This window comes from Chroicocephalus ridibundus, chromosome 6 (genome assembly GCF_963924245.1).
Source record: "Chroicocephalus ridibundus chromosome 6, bChrRid1.1, whole genome shotgun sequence".
Classification (NCBI taxonomy): domain Eukaryota; kingdom Metazoa; phylum Chordata; class Aves; order Charadriiformes; family Laridae; genus Chroicocephalus; species Chroicocephalus ridibundus.
Genome location: NC_086289.1, coordinates 76,165,962 through 76,183,855, shown reverse-complemented (window position 1 = coordinate 76,183,855; position 17,894 = coordinate 76,165,962). Strand labels below are relative to the sequence as shown.

Here is a 17,894-nt window from a genome sequence, read left to right as displayed (position 1 = left end):
CAAAGTAGCTATTAAATGTGCAAATGAAGCTGGTTAGGAGCTAACTGTGTGTGGAAAATTTGAAGCCTGAACTCAGCTCCCAGTGTATCTGTGTAAGGAAGAAGTCTAGCATTTCTCTGCATTGACAAAGAATTTTTTAAAAACCAAAAGCACTTTAATCATGCTGCTTCTACTCTCCATTTAACATGTTTTTACTGACATATAAGATAAGCAAGCAGTTGACTCTGCTGCCTAGTACTGCGATGCAGTTAAAAATGCTGATATTTTTGCCTGTAACTTAAGTGAAGCTATTACAGAATATGTTCTAACCTAACATAAGAGAAGGCATAGCCTCGTTATCTCAATCAACATTTAAAGTTTGTAGATCTTCCGAAGAGAAAGCTTTTAATTTCCAACATAAAGCTTGGTCAGCAGTCTTCTATGTATTTTATAGTAACGTAGTAAATATTCAAATCAGGGCTTTTTCAGAAAGCAATTGGCTTGTCATGCTAAGCAAGAGGCTTTGTCTTGCGTGTGATGTCTGTCTGATCCTGTTGCTCATCAAAGCAGACGTTTCCTTTATGCTAAAAATAGTGAAACAAATAAGCAGCATTAAACCCAAGAGGAAGATTATTATTTTTTTTAAGATTAGGATGTGCTTTCTAGGAATCTTCTGGAAAGGGTTTGTGGGATTCATATGATCCAGCTTTGCCAGTTGCATAAGCTTCCAGGAAACTATTCTGTACAATGTGAGTCTTAAAGAGGATGCAGGAGCTCGTCTTCACCTTTGGTGGCAACAGTCCATATCCGAATGTGGAAGCCAGCACTGCAGCAGTCTGAAAAGACATCCATGTCTCCTATCTGGAATGAAAAAATACTAATTAGGAAAGAATTTCCTAGAGTGGATGACAAGTTGCTTTCATTGTCATAATGATACTTTTTTTTTTTTCATCATTCGGCCTGTGTGAATGACCTTTCAAATGTTTGCTGAATTACAGCTTCAGTATCTGCCAGGCTTGCTGGGCAACTGCATTCAAACAGATACTCTCCACGTTTTGGGTTGTAGCCCTGCACGTTACCTTTCGGTGACCTCCAGCATGCCACACGTGTTAGGGCCATGTATGTTCCATGTAAGTAGCCATGAGTCTGTGTACAGCCACTTTCTTACATTTGGGAACCCGGTTTTGTTCTGTTGACCAACAGGATTGTCCCAGGGTGGTGGCCTTGCTGCCAGCTGCACTGTGTGGCCTCAGTCCCCTGTGTGGGACCCTGAGCAGCTACAGAAGCTTTTCCCGCTCTGTAGCTGCACCGGAGTCTCAGGCTGGGTGCTGCCTCTGTCTTAATAGGCTGGTTGCAGAGTTTTGTCCTGCATGTAAATGAAATACTTGTGTCCTGAAGTTATGAAGTGTCACTAATGGGAGTGGAAGAAAAACGTACTTGAAAACCTGTTCTGTGCGAGATGGAGTCTCAGAAATCAAAAAACGTTGATGACGGTACCACGTGAAGGCACTGACAAGTGACAGGAGGCAGCCTGTTAATAGCCAGAGTCGCTCAGCCAGCAGAATGTGGGAGTAAAAGCCAGGAAGCTCACCACTGAGCTCTGGGAAGACTGCTTGTCCGTTTCTTGCTATTTTGACTTAACAGCTGACTTTTGGATTCTTTTTTTCTTTTTCCTTTTAATGAGCAGAAGCAGCTGTCTGGTAGTTGAAGACCTGTAGCAGAGAAATGTGTAATGTTACTCTCTGAGGGCTCATTAGGTGTAGCCAAAAATGTTGGTGTAAAGGCTTACGAAACTTAAAGTTTCTTTTTTGTTAAAAGTAGAGGCTGCACTTAAATCTTGCTCTAGCCTGGAATTGAGGTCTGTAGTAGTCCCTTCAAATAGGCAGCTACTTTAGTTTCTTGAATGTAACTTCTAGAGGATATGTTACTCTTAATACTCCAGGCTCCTACCCTGGGAGTCCTTTTGTCCCTCTGCTGTGTGTGTTGCTTCTGTGTGGTTTTTTGGTGGTGTTTTTTGTTTTTTTTTTTTCCCCCCCACCGACCTCTGAGGTGATCTGAGGGTAGGTCAAGTTAACTTCATTTTTGCTGTGCTCCTGAGCAAACGCATATCGGTTCGCTGTCAGCATCTGTCTCTAGGCTCGCCTCTCCCTATGCTCTCCACCCACCCCAGACAAGTGGGTGTAGGCTAACCGACCCCAACAGCAGCATGGAGATGGTTGGTTATCTACAGCTCTGCAGTGCCAAAGCTGAGAAATACCTCTGGGATCATCCTAAGACTGGTCACGAGGCTTCCCCTGTCACAGCGGTAGTGCTTATCTAAGCCAACCAAGCAGTTGCCAGAGGGGGTATTAGGACTTAGACCTGAGTGAATAGAGTGCATACGACTACAGGAATGGGATCTGGTGAACTATCTGTCTTCTGCATCAATGTCTAGAAGCTTTGTAGCTCTCTTCAAAACAGTCTTCCTTTGAAGAAAGAGAAGATAGCAGTTTAAGAGGGTAACTTCTGAGGCGCTAGCCCCCAGTTAAAGCGGGCTGTGGTTGAGATCTCCCACTCCAATGGCAACTTGTGGCCAGACTGCTCTCAGTTTGGACTCCAAAGTGTAACTCGGTGGTGCTGCTTGGGATCAGCAAAGGCTGTAACATGGCTGTATTAAAAACTATGTAAAAGCGGTAATAAACCAAGGTGTACTTGCTGCTAAGAACCTGCTGTACAGTGATAGGCTTGGTGACATCTCAGACACTTGTGTGAACTGTTTGCAAAAAGACTTAACTGCGAGTTGCATCTGATTTGTATCTCAGTCATTGGGGAGAGAGATGCTTTATAGTAGAAATGAAGGGTCTTTGATTTACTTGTAGCTTCAGGCCTGTGTTTTTTTCCTCACATTCAAGGGATAGGCCAGGTACCACTAATACTTGAGGCTTGACCCATCCATGCTGATGAGTGGAATAAGAAGTAAGCCTGCATCTATTTCAGCGATAATTTTAAGCTTCAGTCCTGGATACTGATTGCAGTCACATTCAGACTCTATCTCGTGTGGTAGAGGGTGCGTGGTGGCTGTATGTACTCGCTAGACCTAAGCTTGGGAAGTCACTCAGCTGGGCCTCGGTCAGGATTCCTGCGGTGGCTCCTTTGGTCTGGAACGAGGCAGTTGGTTGCCGGTGGGCTTCCTGACTGAGTCCTTGTTACGGTGTGTCCCTGAGGTTTCCGCAGCAAACACGAGGGGATGCTGATCTGGAGAGACTAGCGTGTAGTTAGGGCTTAGGTCTGTTGTGGTACATACAGTCTGTACTGTGCATTGGGAACACACACTCTTCCATATAAAATCCCAGGAGATCAAAAAGTATAATCTATAACTGCAAAAATAAGGCTACTTCCCTCCTCTCCAAAGCGAAACGTGGGCTCCAGTAGTCCTCTATAAGTAAGGAGCTCTGTACTCTCCTCTCCAGGATGTAAACACAAGGCAGGCAGCTGCTTACAGCGTCCGAGCTGCTCCTGAGTCTCTGGCTGCCCTACTGGGCCTCAGCCATGTGTGAGGCTGCCCGGGTATCACGGTGGTACCCACACCATCGGACTCTCAGGAACATCTCTGAGCATGCCCTCTGCTTCTCCCTCCCTGCAATCTGCCGGAGTTTGTTATTCCTGTGGCACCAGGACGCGTGCTGTCAGGTCCTTACCCCCACAGGTGTTGACAGAATTGTCTTCTGGTTGAGGATGTGTGTGACAAAAGGTGTCTGTGTCCTGGCTAATAGCCAGCAGGTCTCAAAGTCTGTGTGTGCTGTACTGCCTGTTGCCATGCAGCCTACTGATACATGCCCTCTCCTGCTTCAGGTCTTAAGCAACATGGGAAGAGAAGACTAAAGTTCCATCATGATCGGAGGCTTATTCATCTATAATCACAAAGGAGAGGTTTTAATCTCTCGAGTCTACCGGGATGACATTGGGTAAGTGCTTCTGTTGCATCCCTTGTCTTTGCACTTCTGTCTCATTTTGGTGCAAACAACAACCCAGAGCTGCTTTGTTCTGCATTAGCTGTGCATGCATGTAAGACTGCAACTCAACTTGCTGCTCTAGGCTTAGTTAAAAAAAAAAAGTTTGTTAAACCCTGGTCACCTGCAGGTGTTAGTAAAGGATGGCCTGCAGGCCAGCTGGGACTTTCTTTTAGATCGTAGGGATCTGGCTGTTATGCCAAATGCTTCAGTAACATGGACTGCCACTGTGGGAGTCCTCCCGTCTCACTGCATTTGTTAAAACTTTATGGGAGCAGTAACGTGGGAACTGTCTGCCACGCACTATAACCAGGGCTCTGAATTAGTTTCAAACACAGATGTCTAGCATCAAGTAGAGGCATGCAGAAGACTGTCGATGGCCTTGGAAAGTTACTTCTGCAGGCAGCCTCATAGTAACCGCAGCTGTACTTGTAAAGCTGGCGTTCTGTCCCCCGACTTTATATGGCAGCCTTTTGTGTGAAAAGCTTACGTTCATTGGGTAATTAAAGTAGTGGGAAGCACTGAAAGCCTTTGGTAGACTGTAGGTGTCTCATACTTCGCACAAGCGTTATGATGCTCATTTAGACTGATCTGTACAGCCCTTAGGCTGCCAGTTCCCAGAGGGACCTTACTGAAAATACAGTGTCTTAAAGGCAGTGGACAGTGCTGTAAGGAACCCGGTACAGAGTGGTGATGCTGGCTTTCTTGCACAACACTGCTCTTCTTAGTGGGTTTTCATTAGTGTTAGGCATTAGGTGGAAGTTAGTAATTGAAGTTAACAGAGTTAAAACATGGCTGAAGCAGGGCTGTGGTATGTGTTAATTCAGAGGCCAATGAGAGAGATCCTTCTGGCTGGTTTAGGAAAAAATAGATTGCACCAGGTCTCCACAATGAATAGTGGTTGGATGTGCAGTGAAATAACTTGTTGCCGTGAATTACAAAAAAACTGTCAAGCCAGTCTGCCTTCAGACTGCTCTAGTCTGAAGAGTGTGTCCCTTCTGGTTATGGATTGGCTAGTGGAGGTTAAAAGTTGAGGTAGAACTGGTAGCTAGTCAAGGCTTGCACTGTTTCATTGACGGAGTAGCAGTCAACACAGTATCTGTAATAAGGTTTCACCTAATGAGCTTTAAATCTCTTGGCTTGTTCTAAGTCAACTAAGGCAGAGTAAAGTAGCTGTTCTAAGGTTGACTGCGTTATTCCGGAACTTCTACACAGAGCTGAGCCAAGGAAGCATTGTATTTCTGAAGCAGAGAACTGCTGGCTACAAAGTTTTGCCTCTCCTCTGCTGTACTAACTCATTTCAGTCTTGAATGCTTGCTAGCTGAAGCTCTTCAGAGCAGTTCATATAGCAGATCTGACTTTGGAAAGTTCCCCTAATGAATAGATATCACAGTGAAATAAACCAGTCTGGATTATAGGTAAATTTTGAGAATATGTTGTGTGTGGGGCTAGGGACACTGTTACTGCAGTTTCTGGTAAAAAAAAAAATACCTTTTTTGTGGCTTGCAAACTTAAAGTACTTAGATAGGATTGTGCTCGAATTGATGTTTATTCAAGAAGGCCTTTTAATTTAAAGGGCATTCTGGCTGTGGAGATGTACACTGGGGAGACAAGTAGTTATTTTTAATGTAGTGATCTTCTATAGCTTTTAATCTTGGCTCATTCCTCTTGCAAAGTGAGTGACTTGTATTCAGTACGTGATAAAGTACTTCCTGCCAGCTGGCCAGGCAAAACTAGAAAAAGGGATTTCCTGCCTGATCCTATCTTAACTTTTTCATTTGGCAAAAAGTGCCAAAAGGATTCAAGTGTTTTCTCTAGGACTTCAGGAGTCAGTGTTCCCTTGAGTGAAATCCTCCATTCAGTTCCTGTGAAAGTGTCATTCTTGTGACTTGTGTGGAGCTGGTGCTGGCTATTAACCAAGCTTGCTCCCCAAGGTGTTGGATTCCTTCTGAAACAGGCCTTCAAACCTGGTTTGGAATTTTTTAGATGTGTAACCTTATAAAACAAATTGTCTTAAAATAGCTGTGTCTCATCTTGGTAGTGTAATCAAGTAATCGAGAGTCTTCAGCTCTATAGCAAGCAAATGGAGTTGGATATCTGCCATTTCCTATTCTGAACACTAGCATCAATACCAGGTCTGCTTAAAAGCTTTTAGTATCCTAACCTGCAGAGGGAGGTAGAGAAAAGAATAGCCATGATACTGTAGCTTGTACTCAACTTTGTAGGAGCTCTGTCTCTAACCAAAGAAACAGGCGATAGGTTTCTAGAACACTACACTGTTAATTCCTGAACGATAGATCTGAAGTGCAGATGGCTCAGCCCATCCAGCTTGTTGGGAGGTAGATTGAATGGGAAGCGAGCGTAGCTGCTGCCTGTCTTCGTGTGGGCTCCAGGTGATTGACCCTCGGGAGTCCTTGGGTTTGGCACTTGCCTTTGGCATTCTGAAGCCTCAGCTTGTGTGTTGGGAGAGATTAAAGGTTTTCTGTGGTTATGAGAACCCCTCCCCTTGCATAGTTTAAGGGTCTAAATAAGCACACGCTAGCTCAAACGTTAATGAGCAAAGTGACAGTCAATGAAGAAACCCTTCCCTTGACTTTAAAGGCAGAAGTACCACAAAACTTGGACTTTCTTTGCTTGCAACGTAGAATGGCTTTAGTGCATGTAGTGCATCTGTCCATACAGCAGCTAGCTGCATGCATAAGCAGCCTCTAAAGAAAAAAAAAAGCAAAGCGCTATGCATTTAATTCAGGATACCATGGAGGGCTCTACTTGGATCTTCAAGTGCCTTGTTCTTCAGTGACGTAGTCACTGGGAGAACCTACCTGCATTTAAGAATGTAGCTATTTAATAAAAATAATCTATTTGAAACTGAGCAGCTTACATGACAAACTGCATGCACTTTAAAGGTAATAGGCATTTGGTTTCTGAGCTTCTAATACATCACTTTGGCTTCATGGCTCTTGATCCTTAAGGAAAAAGTGCAAGCTGGATAGAGCAGTGTCTGAGTCTGCAGGAGGTGCCTTATCTCTCCAGATGTGCTCCAGCTCTATCAAACTTGCTGTGTTTCCTGTTGGCTGGACCAAGCCAGAAAGCGTAAACCCAAACAGCTTCAAATGAGATGTACTCTCATAGAAATGCCCACTCAGACTTGCAGTCCTGTTCTGAGGCAGACTGGGAAGAAGATACCTGATACTTTACGGCCCCCAGGCGATGCCTCGGATTGAGGCTTGGGGTTTCTCGCCTCCAAGGCCTGCTGTATGTATTAGCAGAGCGGACTGGGTATCACTGATGTGATACGGATGCGACTCCTCTGGACTAAATGCCCAGTTAGCCCTAAACTTCAGCCAGACACAAGTCTGTCTGCACTGGCAGCCTGACCACGGCATGTCCGTGTTGTACCTTGCAAGGGCTCCATTGCTGCCACAGCTTGTTACTGCCCATCCGATGCCACCTTGGCCTTTGTGGCCAGGAGCAGGGGGAGGGGGTGCTGTTTGGTCTCTCCTTATCTCTTTGGATTCATTGTGCCTTGTGTGTGTGTTTCTAACCCTTTCTCTTGTTGCTGTCACTCCTCCTTTCTCCGCTGGCGCCATTTCTGTCCATCCCATCTCATTGGCCGCTGTAGCAATAGGTAAGAGACGCGTGGTAGGCCATGACTGGCACTGCAGAGTGGGCAATCGGTGTGCTAGAGAAGCCTTACCCGCCCGAGGCTTCTCCTCTGGCATAACCAGCCTGGCTGCTGGTTCTGGTACTAGTTCTATTGGGTTAGAACTTGAGGCTGGGAGGGCTGACGCTCCAGAAAAAGCAGAACTTTCCTTGCAAGGCTAACTGAATGGGAGGAATGGGGCTTTTAGATACTGTTACTTTATAGCGGATTAAATTACTTTCTCATGGAAAAACTAAAGTAGTAATTAAATACTAATATAACTCAAACTTGCAAACCTTCTGGAGCAATAAAACCTGAGAAGTATTTGAAGGCCAGAATTTTGCTTATGGGGGAGCGTGTTTACTGATGAAGCTTCTACATAAGTACCCGGACCTTCAAGGAGCAAACGCTTGCTGTGGTAGCATATGTTCCTTTGAATATCTTTTGTTTTCAAACTTGGAACTGTCTGCTGGATTGTTGACAACCCTCAATGCTTATAAGCGTTTGTGTGTCCGTATCCTTGCTTGCAAGGATATTATTACTGTCTGCTCTCAAACATGATTCTGCATAGTCAGTACCATGGCCTTGATGCTGCAGTCAGAAGACCCCCTGCTCTACGTAATGTCTAAGAATGAGTAATAAAGCACAACTAGAGGAGTCTTGGCTTGGTGTGTAGACTATTGCTTTAAGTCTCAGTCTTGTCATATAAAGCACTCGGGCTTCCTTCCTGTGTTCTTAGATTTGGTGGACTTTAAGTTAATTTGGGAAGTTTATCCTGACTTGTAGCTATGGGATGAGGAAACTCTAGTGTGGAAGAGCTGGCATCCAGAATGCCACTCAGACATCAGTGTTCACCCAGGAGGGATTTGTTCCCTGTCACTAGTGTATAGACAATTTCGATTAAAGATGGCAGCAGCTGGGGAAACTGGCACAGCACCTCTTCAGCACTGCAGAACCTCTGTCCTGTACATGGTACCGGACCATCCTGTGCACGTAATGCAGTGCTGCTAGCACGTTGCGCAGTGGGGACCCTAAGTCCACGTGCAAGGGACCTGTTCCGAAGCCTAGCAGGCTTGAGAGGACATGTGTAGCTGGAAAGCCAAAAACGTTCCTAATCCTGCTTGCTGCTTTGAGCCTGCCCTCCATGGTGCCCGGGGAATGGAGGTGGGATGGATCTGAGACCTCAAGCTCCCTTTGGTGGTGTACCTGGGCACTGACTTCGCTCGGATGACCCGGGCAGGTTTTGCTGTTTTTTCCTCGGTGGTATGTCTGGGAGGAACTGCCATCGACAAATACCTTGGGAGACTACAGCTTGCTTTGGGGCAAGAGAGCGAAGGCCTGGGCATGCAGAGTAGATGGTAACTAGGTGTTTAGTCAGATCTGGGCTCTTTGAGCCATAGCTGCTACTGTGTTTGTTCCCAGCTATGGCAATCAATTGTGAGCACTGGCAAAATCAATTGAAGGGAAGATACCTTTGCCATCTGATTTCAGATGGAGGTTAGCTTCTCCTCCTGACTACAGTTACCCTGTAGTCCAAAGTTCCTTAGACGGCAGTAGCGCTCTGTCTCTCCTTTAGTTTGTGCAGAATTTAATGTCTAACCCTGCTCAGAGCCTTCACTTATCTCTCTTAGAGACATCCCCAGGCACTCCTCCTAAGTGAGCTTGGTGTATGTAGTTCAGTGTCTGTAATCACATAAGCAGAACTGTGCAGCCAGCTTGTTTTCACATACGCTGTGCTAACTCATCTTTGGTGATGATCTCGTAGGCGGAATGCCGTCGATGCCTTCCGCGTCAATGTCATCCACGCACGGCAGCAGGTACGCTCGCCTGTCACCAACATCGCCCGCACAAGTTTCTTCCATGTCAAGCGTTCCAACATCTGGCTGGCTGCTGTCACCAAGCAGAATGTCAACGCTGCCATGGTATTCGAGTTTCTTTACAAGATGTGTGATGTGATGACTGCCTACTTTGGGAAGATCAGTGAGGAGAACATAAAGAACAACTTTGTGCTGATCTATGAGCTACTGGATGGTGAGATATTTCCCTTATCTGTTATGTGATGTTGCACTTGGTTGTTCTCAAACCCTTAGGTTAGTTTGATGTAGTAATAGTACTTGAAGTATTCTTAATATGTTTGAGTTCAAAATTACTTAATCTGCTTTCTAGTGCCACCTGTACTGTAGCTGTAGATGACATCTCAAGCCCATAGCCTTCTGTTGGTTGTGGCTGTGTACTTGTGTAAATGAGGCAGCTGGTACCAAACCCCAGCTTCTGAGTGGATCCTGTGTAGGTGTAGGGCTATCATTATACTGAGGTGGATAATGAGGACTATCATTAGCACCTCTAAGGCCAGCCATCCCAGCTAGTGTCCAGGTGGCTCTAGCAGTGCAGCAGTTGGTTGCCATTCTTGGGTTGCCTCTTGGATTGCCTCTTGGGGGCAGTTCTGAGGCAGAAGGAAATCGATAAAACCCAACCTGCTCTGTCCCATCCCTACCTCCCCCAGTGATGCAGCTCCAAATTTCACCATCGAATAATAATACAGCGTCCCTTCAGCTGCTTGTGATATCAGCCTGCCTGTGGAGATTGCCCTTGAGCTGTCCCTGTTTCGCATAACATGAGCACTTTGTATTAGTTCTGCCGCAGTTTGTTTTCCAGACAAGGCACTGCGTGTGTGTGTCCTGGGACTCTTAGCCAAGGGTCATAGTGACTGATGGTTTCTCTGTTCCCTCTGGGCAGATGAAGAGACTGCTGTTTCTCTGCTTTGGTCAGTCACTGCTGTCTCCTCATAGGCACGGGGGTAGCAAAACCTGCCAGTGTGGTGTCACTCGGTATTCAAGTTAGTGGTCTTCTCCCCCCTCTAGGTCTCTTCTGGGTTGTTCCCTTCCTCTTTGAGGGGAGTGGGTGTTAAGTGCAGTAGCCGTCTGTAGTTAACATTTGTTTCTCTCCCACACTGATCATCCTGCAGTGCCCCTACTCTGATGGTTTGTGGTTTTTTTTAGGTTTTGATTTTTATTACATCTTCATATGAAAATCAAAACCTAAAGAAAGTGCTGTGAAGACAGATTGTTCTGCTGTTGGATAAACCCTCTTTATTGTCCTTGGGATGTTTTTTGGAAAACCTCCTCATTGCGCCCTGTGCGCATGGCTAGATTAGTTGATATTTAGTCCTGAAGTGCAGTTGTACTTGGAAACCAGCAAATTAATTGGTTGAACGGTTTTCTATCACCCCTCCTCTCCAAAATATTGCACAGGGAAATAAATTCAGCAAGGCTGTTTCTTTTTCCTTGGTAAGGAATGCTCCAGCAACTTATTCAGAAACTTAACGTGTAAGCAGTGTCTGTACACTAATTGGCGCTCTCATTATAGGAATTGTTAGCGTGGTTGGCATGTTCATACCTTGCAGCTCTGAACTAACCTTCTTTTACCCTTCTGTAGAAATCCTGGACTTTGGCTATCCTCAGAACTCCGAAACAGGGGCCCTGAAGACCTTCATCACTCAGCAAGGCATCAAGAGTCAGGTAACCAGAGGAATTTGGGTACAGCACTGCTCTGCTGGTTAATTTTCTGGAAGCCTGTTTGAGAAAGTACAGTCTTAATTACCAACTAATCATTTGAACTGTGCTGAGTGGAGGTGCCTGGGTAGATTGAGAACAGCCTGACAGGGATGTAGCTCGGTGGCAGCTCCTTCTACGTGTCTGTGCTTGTGTGACCTCATGTTCCCTGGCGCATGGTAAGATGCGTGAGGAAGGGCCCTGAGCTAGGATAATGCCAGTCCCTTGCATGTAAATCATTGCTGGCTTTAGGCTCTGCTCTGTGTCAGCTTCTGACAGAGGATAAACAAATCTACCTGCTGAACCAGAAATAGTTCTTCTGCCTGTGAGTCTTGCTGAGCAGGTCTGTTCTCTACCAGCCTTCAGTGCTTTGAGCTGTCAGGCTTTCATGCCTGTCATGTAATGAAGTATTCTTCATCCTTGTGCATCTTGCTGTGAGGCAGGAAGCTGATGTTGTTTGGTTGCTGCAGATCAGCATCAGTACAGTCTGAGTTTTCTCATGCTGGAGATGAGAATCTCTACTGTGCATTTGGCACAGTGTTAACCCTTGCAACAAAGTTTACATGGAGGTAGAAGATAAAGGGCACCTGGGGGGAAAAAAGACACTGCAATTGCACTGTTCTTGGGAATGTGTTTTAAACTAGCCCTAATCCTACTCCAGGCGATGGTCCTCAAAATCAGGCTTCCCATCTTGCCCAGCTCATGCTCAACCTCTGAAACCAAAGGACTGTTATAGTCACTGTTTCTCATGTCCCCAAGGAATATTGCTCGCTCTGTCCATCTGACACAGCTGTGCAACTCATAATGAGGACTTAGCCTAAAACTCAGTCCTCTCCCCTGTGTAGCAGGTGAGTCAGGGAAAAAAGCTGGGGGTCGGTTGGTACTGAAGCTGTCTGCAACAGAGGTCTGGGTGAAGCTTCAGCCCTGAGGTACAAACAGAAGGGAAGTGCTAAGCAAGAGCCTGCCTGGTGACCGTTCTTGTTAAGGATAAGCAGAGGTCAGAGTCTCTGGAGACTCTGTTTCAACTCTGTTCATCAGCACTGACTTCCTAAGAACTCTTCTTTAAACTTTTAATCCTCTGGTAGCAAGACTAGCTCCATCTCTCAAGAAGGAGGCGAGAGAGAAGCTGTCTCTGAGCAGTGTATTTCCTGCTAGAAGAGCAAACAGTCTTTTGCAAGAGGGCATGCATGTCTCGGTGGCCACATGTGGGTGCATCCGGCCTCAGTCCCCCATTCCGAGCCCTAGTGTAAATCCCTTCTGCAGTCTGATGTTTTGGGCAGTCAGCACTCACACTAGCTGAGTCAGCTCCTGTTCCTAGGAAAATGCAAAACTAACCACCACCCTCACTTCCTTCCCTAGCTCTTTTTTTTTTTTTTTTTTTTGTCTGACAAAATTCTACGCTGTTTTTCTGCAAACCACTGTCACAGCATCTTGCTGCTTTCAACAACAGGCTTATTTCTTCCCTTATAAGCAGTTTTGGACTACAGCTTTTCATAAGTAAGCAGTTATTCTGCTCTGTGTTGGAAGTTTCTGCAGCCCAGTTCAAAACGCAGAAATAATCCTTTCCAGGCACAGTATGGCAGGGGCAACGATTGAAACAGTACTTGCATATTTCCTTGTCTACTCTGGTGCATCTAGCCTCCAACTCCTTCGCTTAACAGCCCGCTTCTGGCAGGTATCTTGGGCCAAAATCTGAGGCAGAGTGGTCTGTCATGCATGCTCCCTTATCCCTGCTTAGTCCATGATGGTGCTTTCCTTGGGCTTGTGTCCTGCTGACCTGAAGGAGCAAAATCCACAGCTATGTCAGACTTTCCAAGCTCAACTTTTTGACTTTGTTTTCAAAGATTTGAGGCTTACTGAGCTGCTGCCCTCTGAGTGCCCACCTTGTATGGCTGCAGTGGTCTTTCCAGGGCCACTTATATTCCAGATATTGGAATAAAAGATCTGCTTATTTTTATTTTTTGGAAGTGCTGATGTTGCTGCATTGCTTGCCAAGGGAAGTACCCCTGTGCTCTGGGAACGGGGTTGTGTAGCACACAGATTTTTAGAAGGTACTGGTGTGCAACATGATTTCACTTCTAGTCCCTATCCTTAGGCTAAACGTGCTCTTACAGCTCAAGGTGGAGCTGTGCTCTGTTCTCACTCTTCAGATTCTGTCTGCATCTCTCCAGACTTCGTTAACTAGCTGAAGGTTGTACTTTTCTTCCCTTCCAAGTGCTTTCTGTGAGCGTGAGGTAGTTCACTCTTAGTTACCCCAAACCTTAGACATTCTGTAGTGCTAAAATGCTGCTAGTACCTCTTAAAAGTGAGGAGAGGGCTGCCACCAGCTGCCAGAGCCCAGGAAACCTGCTGATAGGCATCTGCCTTTAACCTAGTTAACATGCTGGCAACTGAGTACAAGAAGTTGGGTGTTCTTGTCCCGTTTTAGCTGACTTACTCATCCTCAGGGAAGGTCCCAGTCCTGAGACATTTCAGACCTGAGGGAACGCTCATGCTGGTGGGCGATCCTAGCATTGGCACTCCCCAGGCATCTGCTCCCAGATCCATCCACTCACTTTCTGTAGCGACCAGTAGAGGTTCATGGCACTGATGCTATTGCAGGAGGTGGAACATCAGCAGGTGATCAGTGTCCCTTTGGAAGCCAGAGAACTGGGTGTTACATCTATATATATTGTAAAACTCTCTGCCTCTTAGATGTTACGATAATGTCTCTGCTTGCTCAGGGGGTCACCATGTCTGTGGCAAGAACACGTGTGAAACCAAGCTACTGCTGCTTTAAAGCTGAGATCATGTACTACCACCCAACCTGTGGGCCTGGTGCAAGGCTGCTGGGGCAGGACCCGCGTCTGTGTTCTGCAGTCATTCTGGTGGAAGAGGTGGAATTAACAAGGATATAACTTTATATAGGACCCAGACTTAAAGTGACTGCAGTCCTGGATGCCTCATAGTCTGGGCATCTGTGCCATGGTAAATGTCCAGGGCTTGCTTTAAGAACAGCGACATGAGTCTGCTCTGTGTAGGAACATTACTGGGAGTGGTATTTCGCCTGTCTGTCACTCCCTCTGCTCTGCGTTGTATTTGGGTGATAATAATGGGTCGAGTCTGAAAAGCCGTTTCACTGCTAGGACTGCTGTGTTTTCTGAGGGGAGCTGAAGGTCAAAGCCCCTCATCTTGTTTGTGCTAATTAGCTGCCTAATTAATGATGAGTTGGCTTGCTTTGTTCCTGTCCTGAGGTAGCCTTAAGCCTAACCTGCCTCTTTCTCCCTTCCTCCCTTTTCTTGCTACTGACCTGCTTGCCTGTTAACCCTGTGTGCACCGCGCTTGCTGCTATACATCTACTTCTTGACTTTCTGCGTGTGACTGGACCCCGCCTGTAGCATCAGGTAGGAAACCTCCCAGTGCTTCTTGACATCAGCCTTAGTGGTCTCGGGAGGCTTAGAGCCTGGGCGCTGTTAGGCGTGTGTAACTCCAGTGCCTGTGTGTCAAAAGCATTTGTGCGTAATAAATAGCAAGCACTTGCTCTTAGATTTAGAGCAAGCTTTCTTAGACCTCTAGATAAACCAAAAGACTAAGATGTCACTTCTTCCTTTCAGACTAAGGAGGAGCAGTCCCAGATCACCAGCCAGGTGACTGGACAAATTGGATGGAGACGTGAAGGGATCAAATATCGTCGCAATGAACTGTTTCTTGATGTGCTGGAGAGTGTGAATCTCTTGATGTCCCCCCAGGGTAAGTAGGAGGTGGAGAGCTGGCATCTTTCTCCCCTTCGAGGTTTGTGAGTGGGACTTGTATAAGTGTTCTGAACTGGGCTCTTCTCTACACCAGGTCAGGTTTTGAGTGCCCATGTCTCTGGCAGAGTGGTGATGAAGAGTTATCTGAGTGGGATGCCAGAGTGCAAGTTTGGCATGAATGACAAGATTGTCATTGAAAAACAGGGCAAAGGGACTGCGGATGAAACGGGGAAAAGGTAAGAGGCATTGGGGTAAAAAGCTGCTTGTGACCAGGGACTCCTATGAAAGGGCAGCGCCTACTAGCTTTTCTGATCTGACAGGTAAAGCTAATCTCTTCTTCCCTTCAGATGTTATTGCTAACTTTTCTCTGGGTCGGTCAGCCGTCATGCAAGCTGCTGGCCTGAGGGGCTCAATACGGAGAGCTTCTCTACAGCTCTCCAAGTATTAAGGTTCAAATGTATTGTTAAGTGTGGAGTTCTTGCATCCGGAAACACTTTCCCAAGATATCTTTTTCCAGAACTTGTGTCTCTAGCAGTTCTAGTCATTGCAGAGACTCTTATTTGTAGGATCAGTGGTAGTGCTCCCACAGAACAATGAGGGAACCCCTCTGACTGTAGCCTGCGCTACCTGGACTGTTCACACAAACTGGAAGAGCTGACAGACCAACACTGGGTAAGCCCCTCCTGCTGACGTACAGGGGGAGGCTCTTCCCTTCTGGGAGCCCAGCTGCGCCTCAGTCAGTACCCGCACTGAAGCTGAAAACGGGTCTCATGCCTCTTCCAGCCTTCCTGCTTGGGGTGAAGAGGTAAAAGGAAAGGGACGACCACTTTTGTCTCACTAACCATTTGCAACTCAACTGTGTTTCTCTTGGTTGTTTTCTTGTTTTGTTTTGTTTTTTGCTGACCCCCAGCGATTTGGGAAGGTAGATAATCTGCTTCAGCTGTGTGTGCATTCTGCTGTCCCCCGTTGTCTCTTGCTTCATGTGACTTGTGCATGTAACTTGGGTCTCAGACACTTTCCACAATGGTTCCTGTAAATGGAGCTGAGCTGCTATTTGCCTTTTCTCTCAGAACCGAGCCAAGAGCTATCACTTCACTGTCACCTTTAAGCCATTTTTCCTGTACCTGAATTTAGGTAGTAAAATGGATGAGCCTCAGGTGGCTGCCCAGTGGGGATATATCCTAGTGAAAATGTCATCTGTGTAGGCCTCTGAAGAGTCAGTAACGCTGTCCCAAAGCTTCTGTGTTGTTAGTTCCTTGGCCTGTAAATGTGCTATTTTCTTGAGTTACAGAAGCAAGGTGGGCAGGGACTCTCGAAGCTGTGGTTCTCTGGTGAGCAAGAGCCTGGAGATGTCATTCTCCAGAAGCATTTAGTTATGAGGTGACCAAAAGGGACAGCTGCTGCTAGTTGCTTTTTGGCATCTATCATGTGGCAACACCAAACCCCGAGTAATGCTGCCTGAGGCCTGGAGCAGTGCTAGGCAGTAGGGCTTTCCCAGCAGCGTTCCAAACAAACAGGAACTAGTCAGCTAGTGTTGGCTGTTGTCTGGGCGACAGATGAGGAAAGACTGACTCCCGCTTACAAAGCACAAACTACACCCCTGGGTTGTGTAATTCAACAGCCAGTTCGGCCTGAGGTCAGTCCGCCTCCCAGTTGTGCAGGTGATGGTGGTTCCTAGGTTCCTGAACCTGCCTGTAGTGCTTACACTACCTCGGCACACTTGCATGGTTGTCCAGCTGCTCCCAGCAGTTGAGGCAGCCTAGATGTGACAGTTCTATAGTGCTGCACTTTCTCTAAACTGCTGCCTCTTCTGTTGCTGTTGCCGTCGCCTTTTCTTGTCCCTCTTGGTAGCTGAGAGGAGTTCTTGGCTCACTTCAGGACCGGTAGCAGGGAAGGTATTGTCAGAGACTGGGCCTTGGCACAAGCTGCGTGCTGGCAGGTTGGGCTGGTGCACCCAGATGGGGACAGGCTGGTGCACCTTCCGAACAGGGAGACCCCGAACCTGGCGCCTCCTGGCTGTGTGGCAGTGGGATAGCTTTCTGGACAGGAAAGTGTTTTCTGTCCTTTGAAGCGTGCTGCAAGAAGACTTGGCCTAGCAGAGTTGCCCTTGCAGTACTGAGGTGCTGCTGACTGGCAGACCTGAGCATTGTGGTGTTGGCTGTGACAGAAGGGTGCTGCTCTCATCCCTCTCTTCTCTGGGGAGAGGAGGGAGAGAATTCTTTTAAACAAGCTTCCTGAAGTATGATCTTTGTGGTGGTGAAACAAGAAAAGTCTGAGCCAAGAGCCTGCTGTCCCTTAAATCTCTCCCTGCCTCCCCGTTTCCTGGACGCCTGTGATGGCAACGCACTCTGTAGAGTAGCTTCTGCCTGGGCAGACTTTGACTGTGCTGAGATTCCAGGGCTGCAGCTTGCGCTTGTTTAACTGTCTTGGTTTTTTTAGCGGCAAACAGTCAATCGCCATCGACGACTGCACTTTCCACCAGTGCGTGAGGCTCAGCAAGTTTGATTCTGAGAGGAGCATCAGCTTCATTCCACCAGACGGAGAGTTTGAGCTCATGAGGTAAGGTAGTGGGGGATGAACAGGCCGGTGTTGGCATCTGCTCTGCTGCAGTAATGTTGCTGCTCTCAGACAGATTTGCAGCCCCGAGCACCTAACAAATACGCACTTGCCGCCTTTCTTTTCAGAGTGGACTCTGCAGGTTGTCCCACAAATCCTTCTGTTGTAGCTGTGGTAGAAGCCCAGCTGCGTGGTTTTTTGTCACAACCATAGTGTTGGATGTGGGTTTCCTTACCCTTTAGCTTGCTGTACCTGGGTTTGTAGTGCTTGAAACTGGTGTCCTTGAACAGGGCCATTGGCAGGAACCAGATATGAGACTTGGGACTCAAGAAACCATCACTGCCCTAGGGCAGCACAGATCTTACTGCTGCTTCCTTCTGGGATGGCTCCCTTTCTGGCCATCCCTTTCTGATGTTCCTAAGCTGTTCCCCATATGCAGAGGTTG

The 17,894-nt window shown here is 46.8% G+C and overlaps 1 protein-coding gene across 1 annotated transcript in view; it reads left to right on the top strand.

Moving 5' to 3' along the window:
- AP2M1 (adaptor related protein complex 2 subunit mu 1) overlaps nt 1–17,894 on the top strand; it is a 29,060-nt gene that overhangs the window by 8,421 nt on the left and 2,745 nt on the right. Inside the window, exons 2-7 of the mRNA XM_063337849.1 lie at nt 3,811–3,923; nt 9,377–9,642; nt 11,047–11,129; nt 14,756–14,891; nt 14,988–15,129; nt 17,333–17,452. Of these exons, the coding sequence (XP_063193919.1) occupies nt 3,850–3,923; nt 9,377–9,642; nt 11,047–11,129; nt 14,756–14,891; nt 14,988–15,129; nt 17,333–17,452 (821 nt within the window). The 5' untranslated portion in view covers nt 3,811–3,849. The remainder of the gene's footprint in view (nt 1–3,810; nt 3,924–9,376; nt 9,643–11,046; nt 11,130–14,755; nt 14,892–14,987; nt 15,130–17,332; nt 17,453–17,894) is intronic.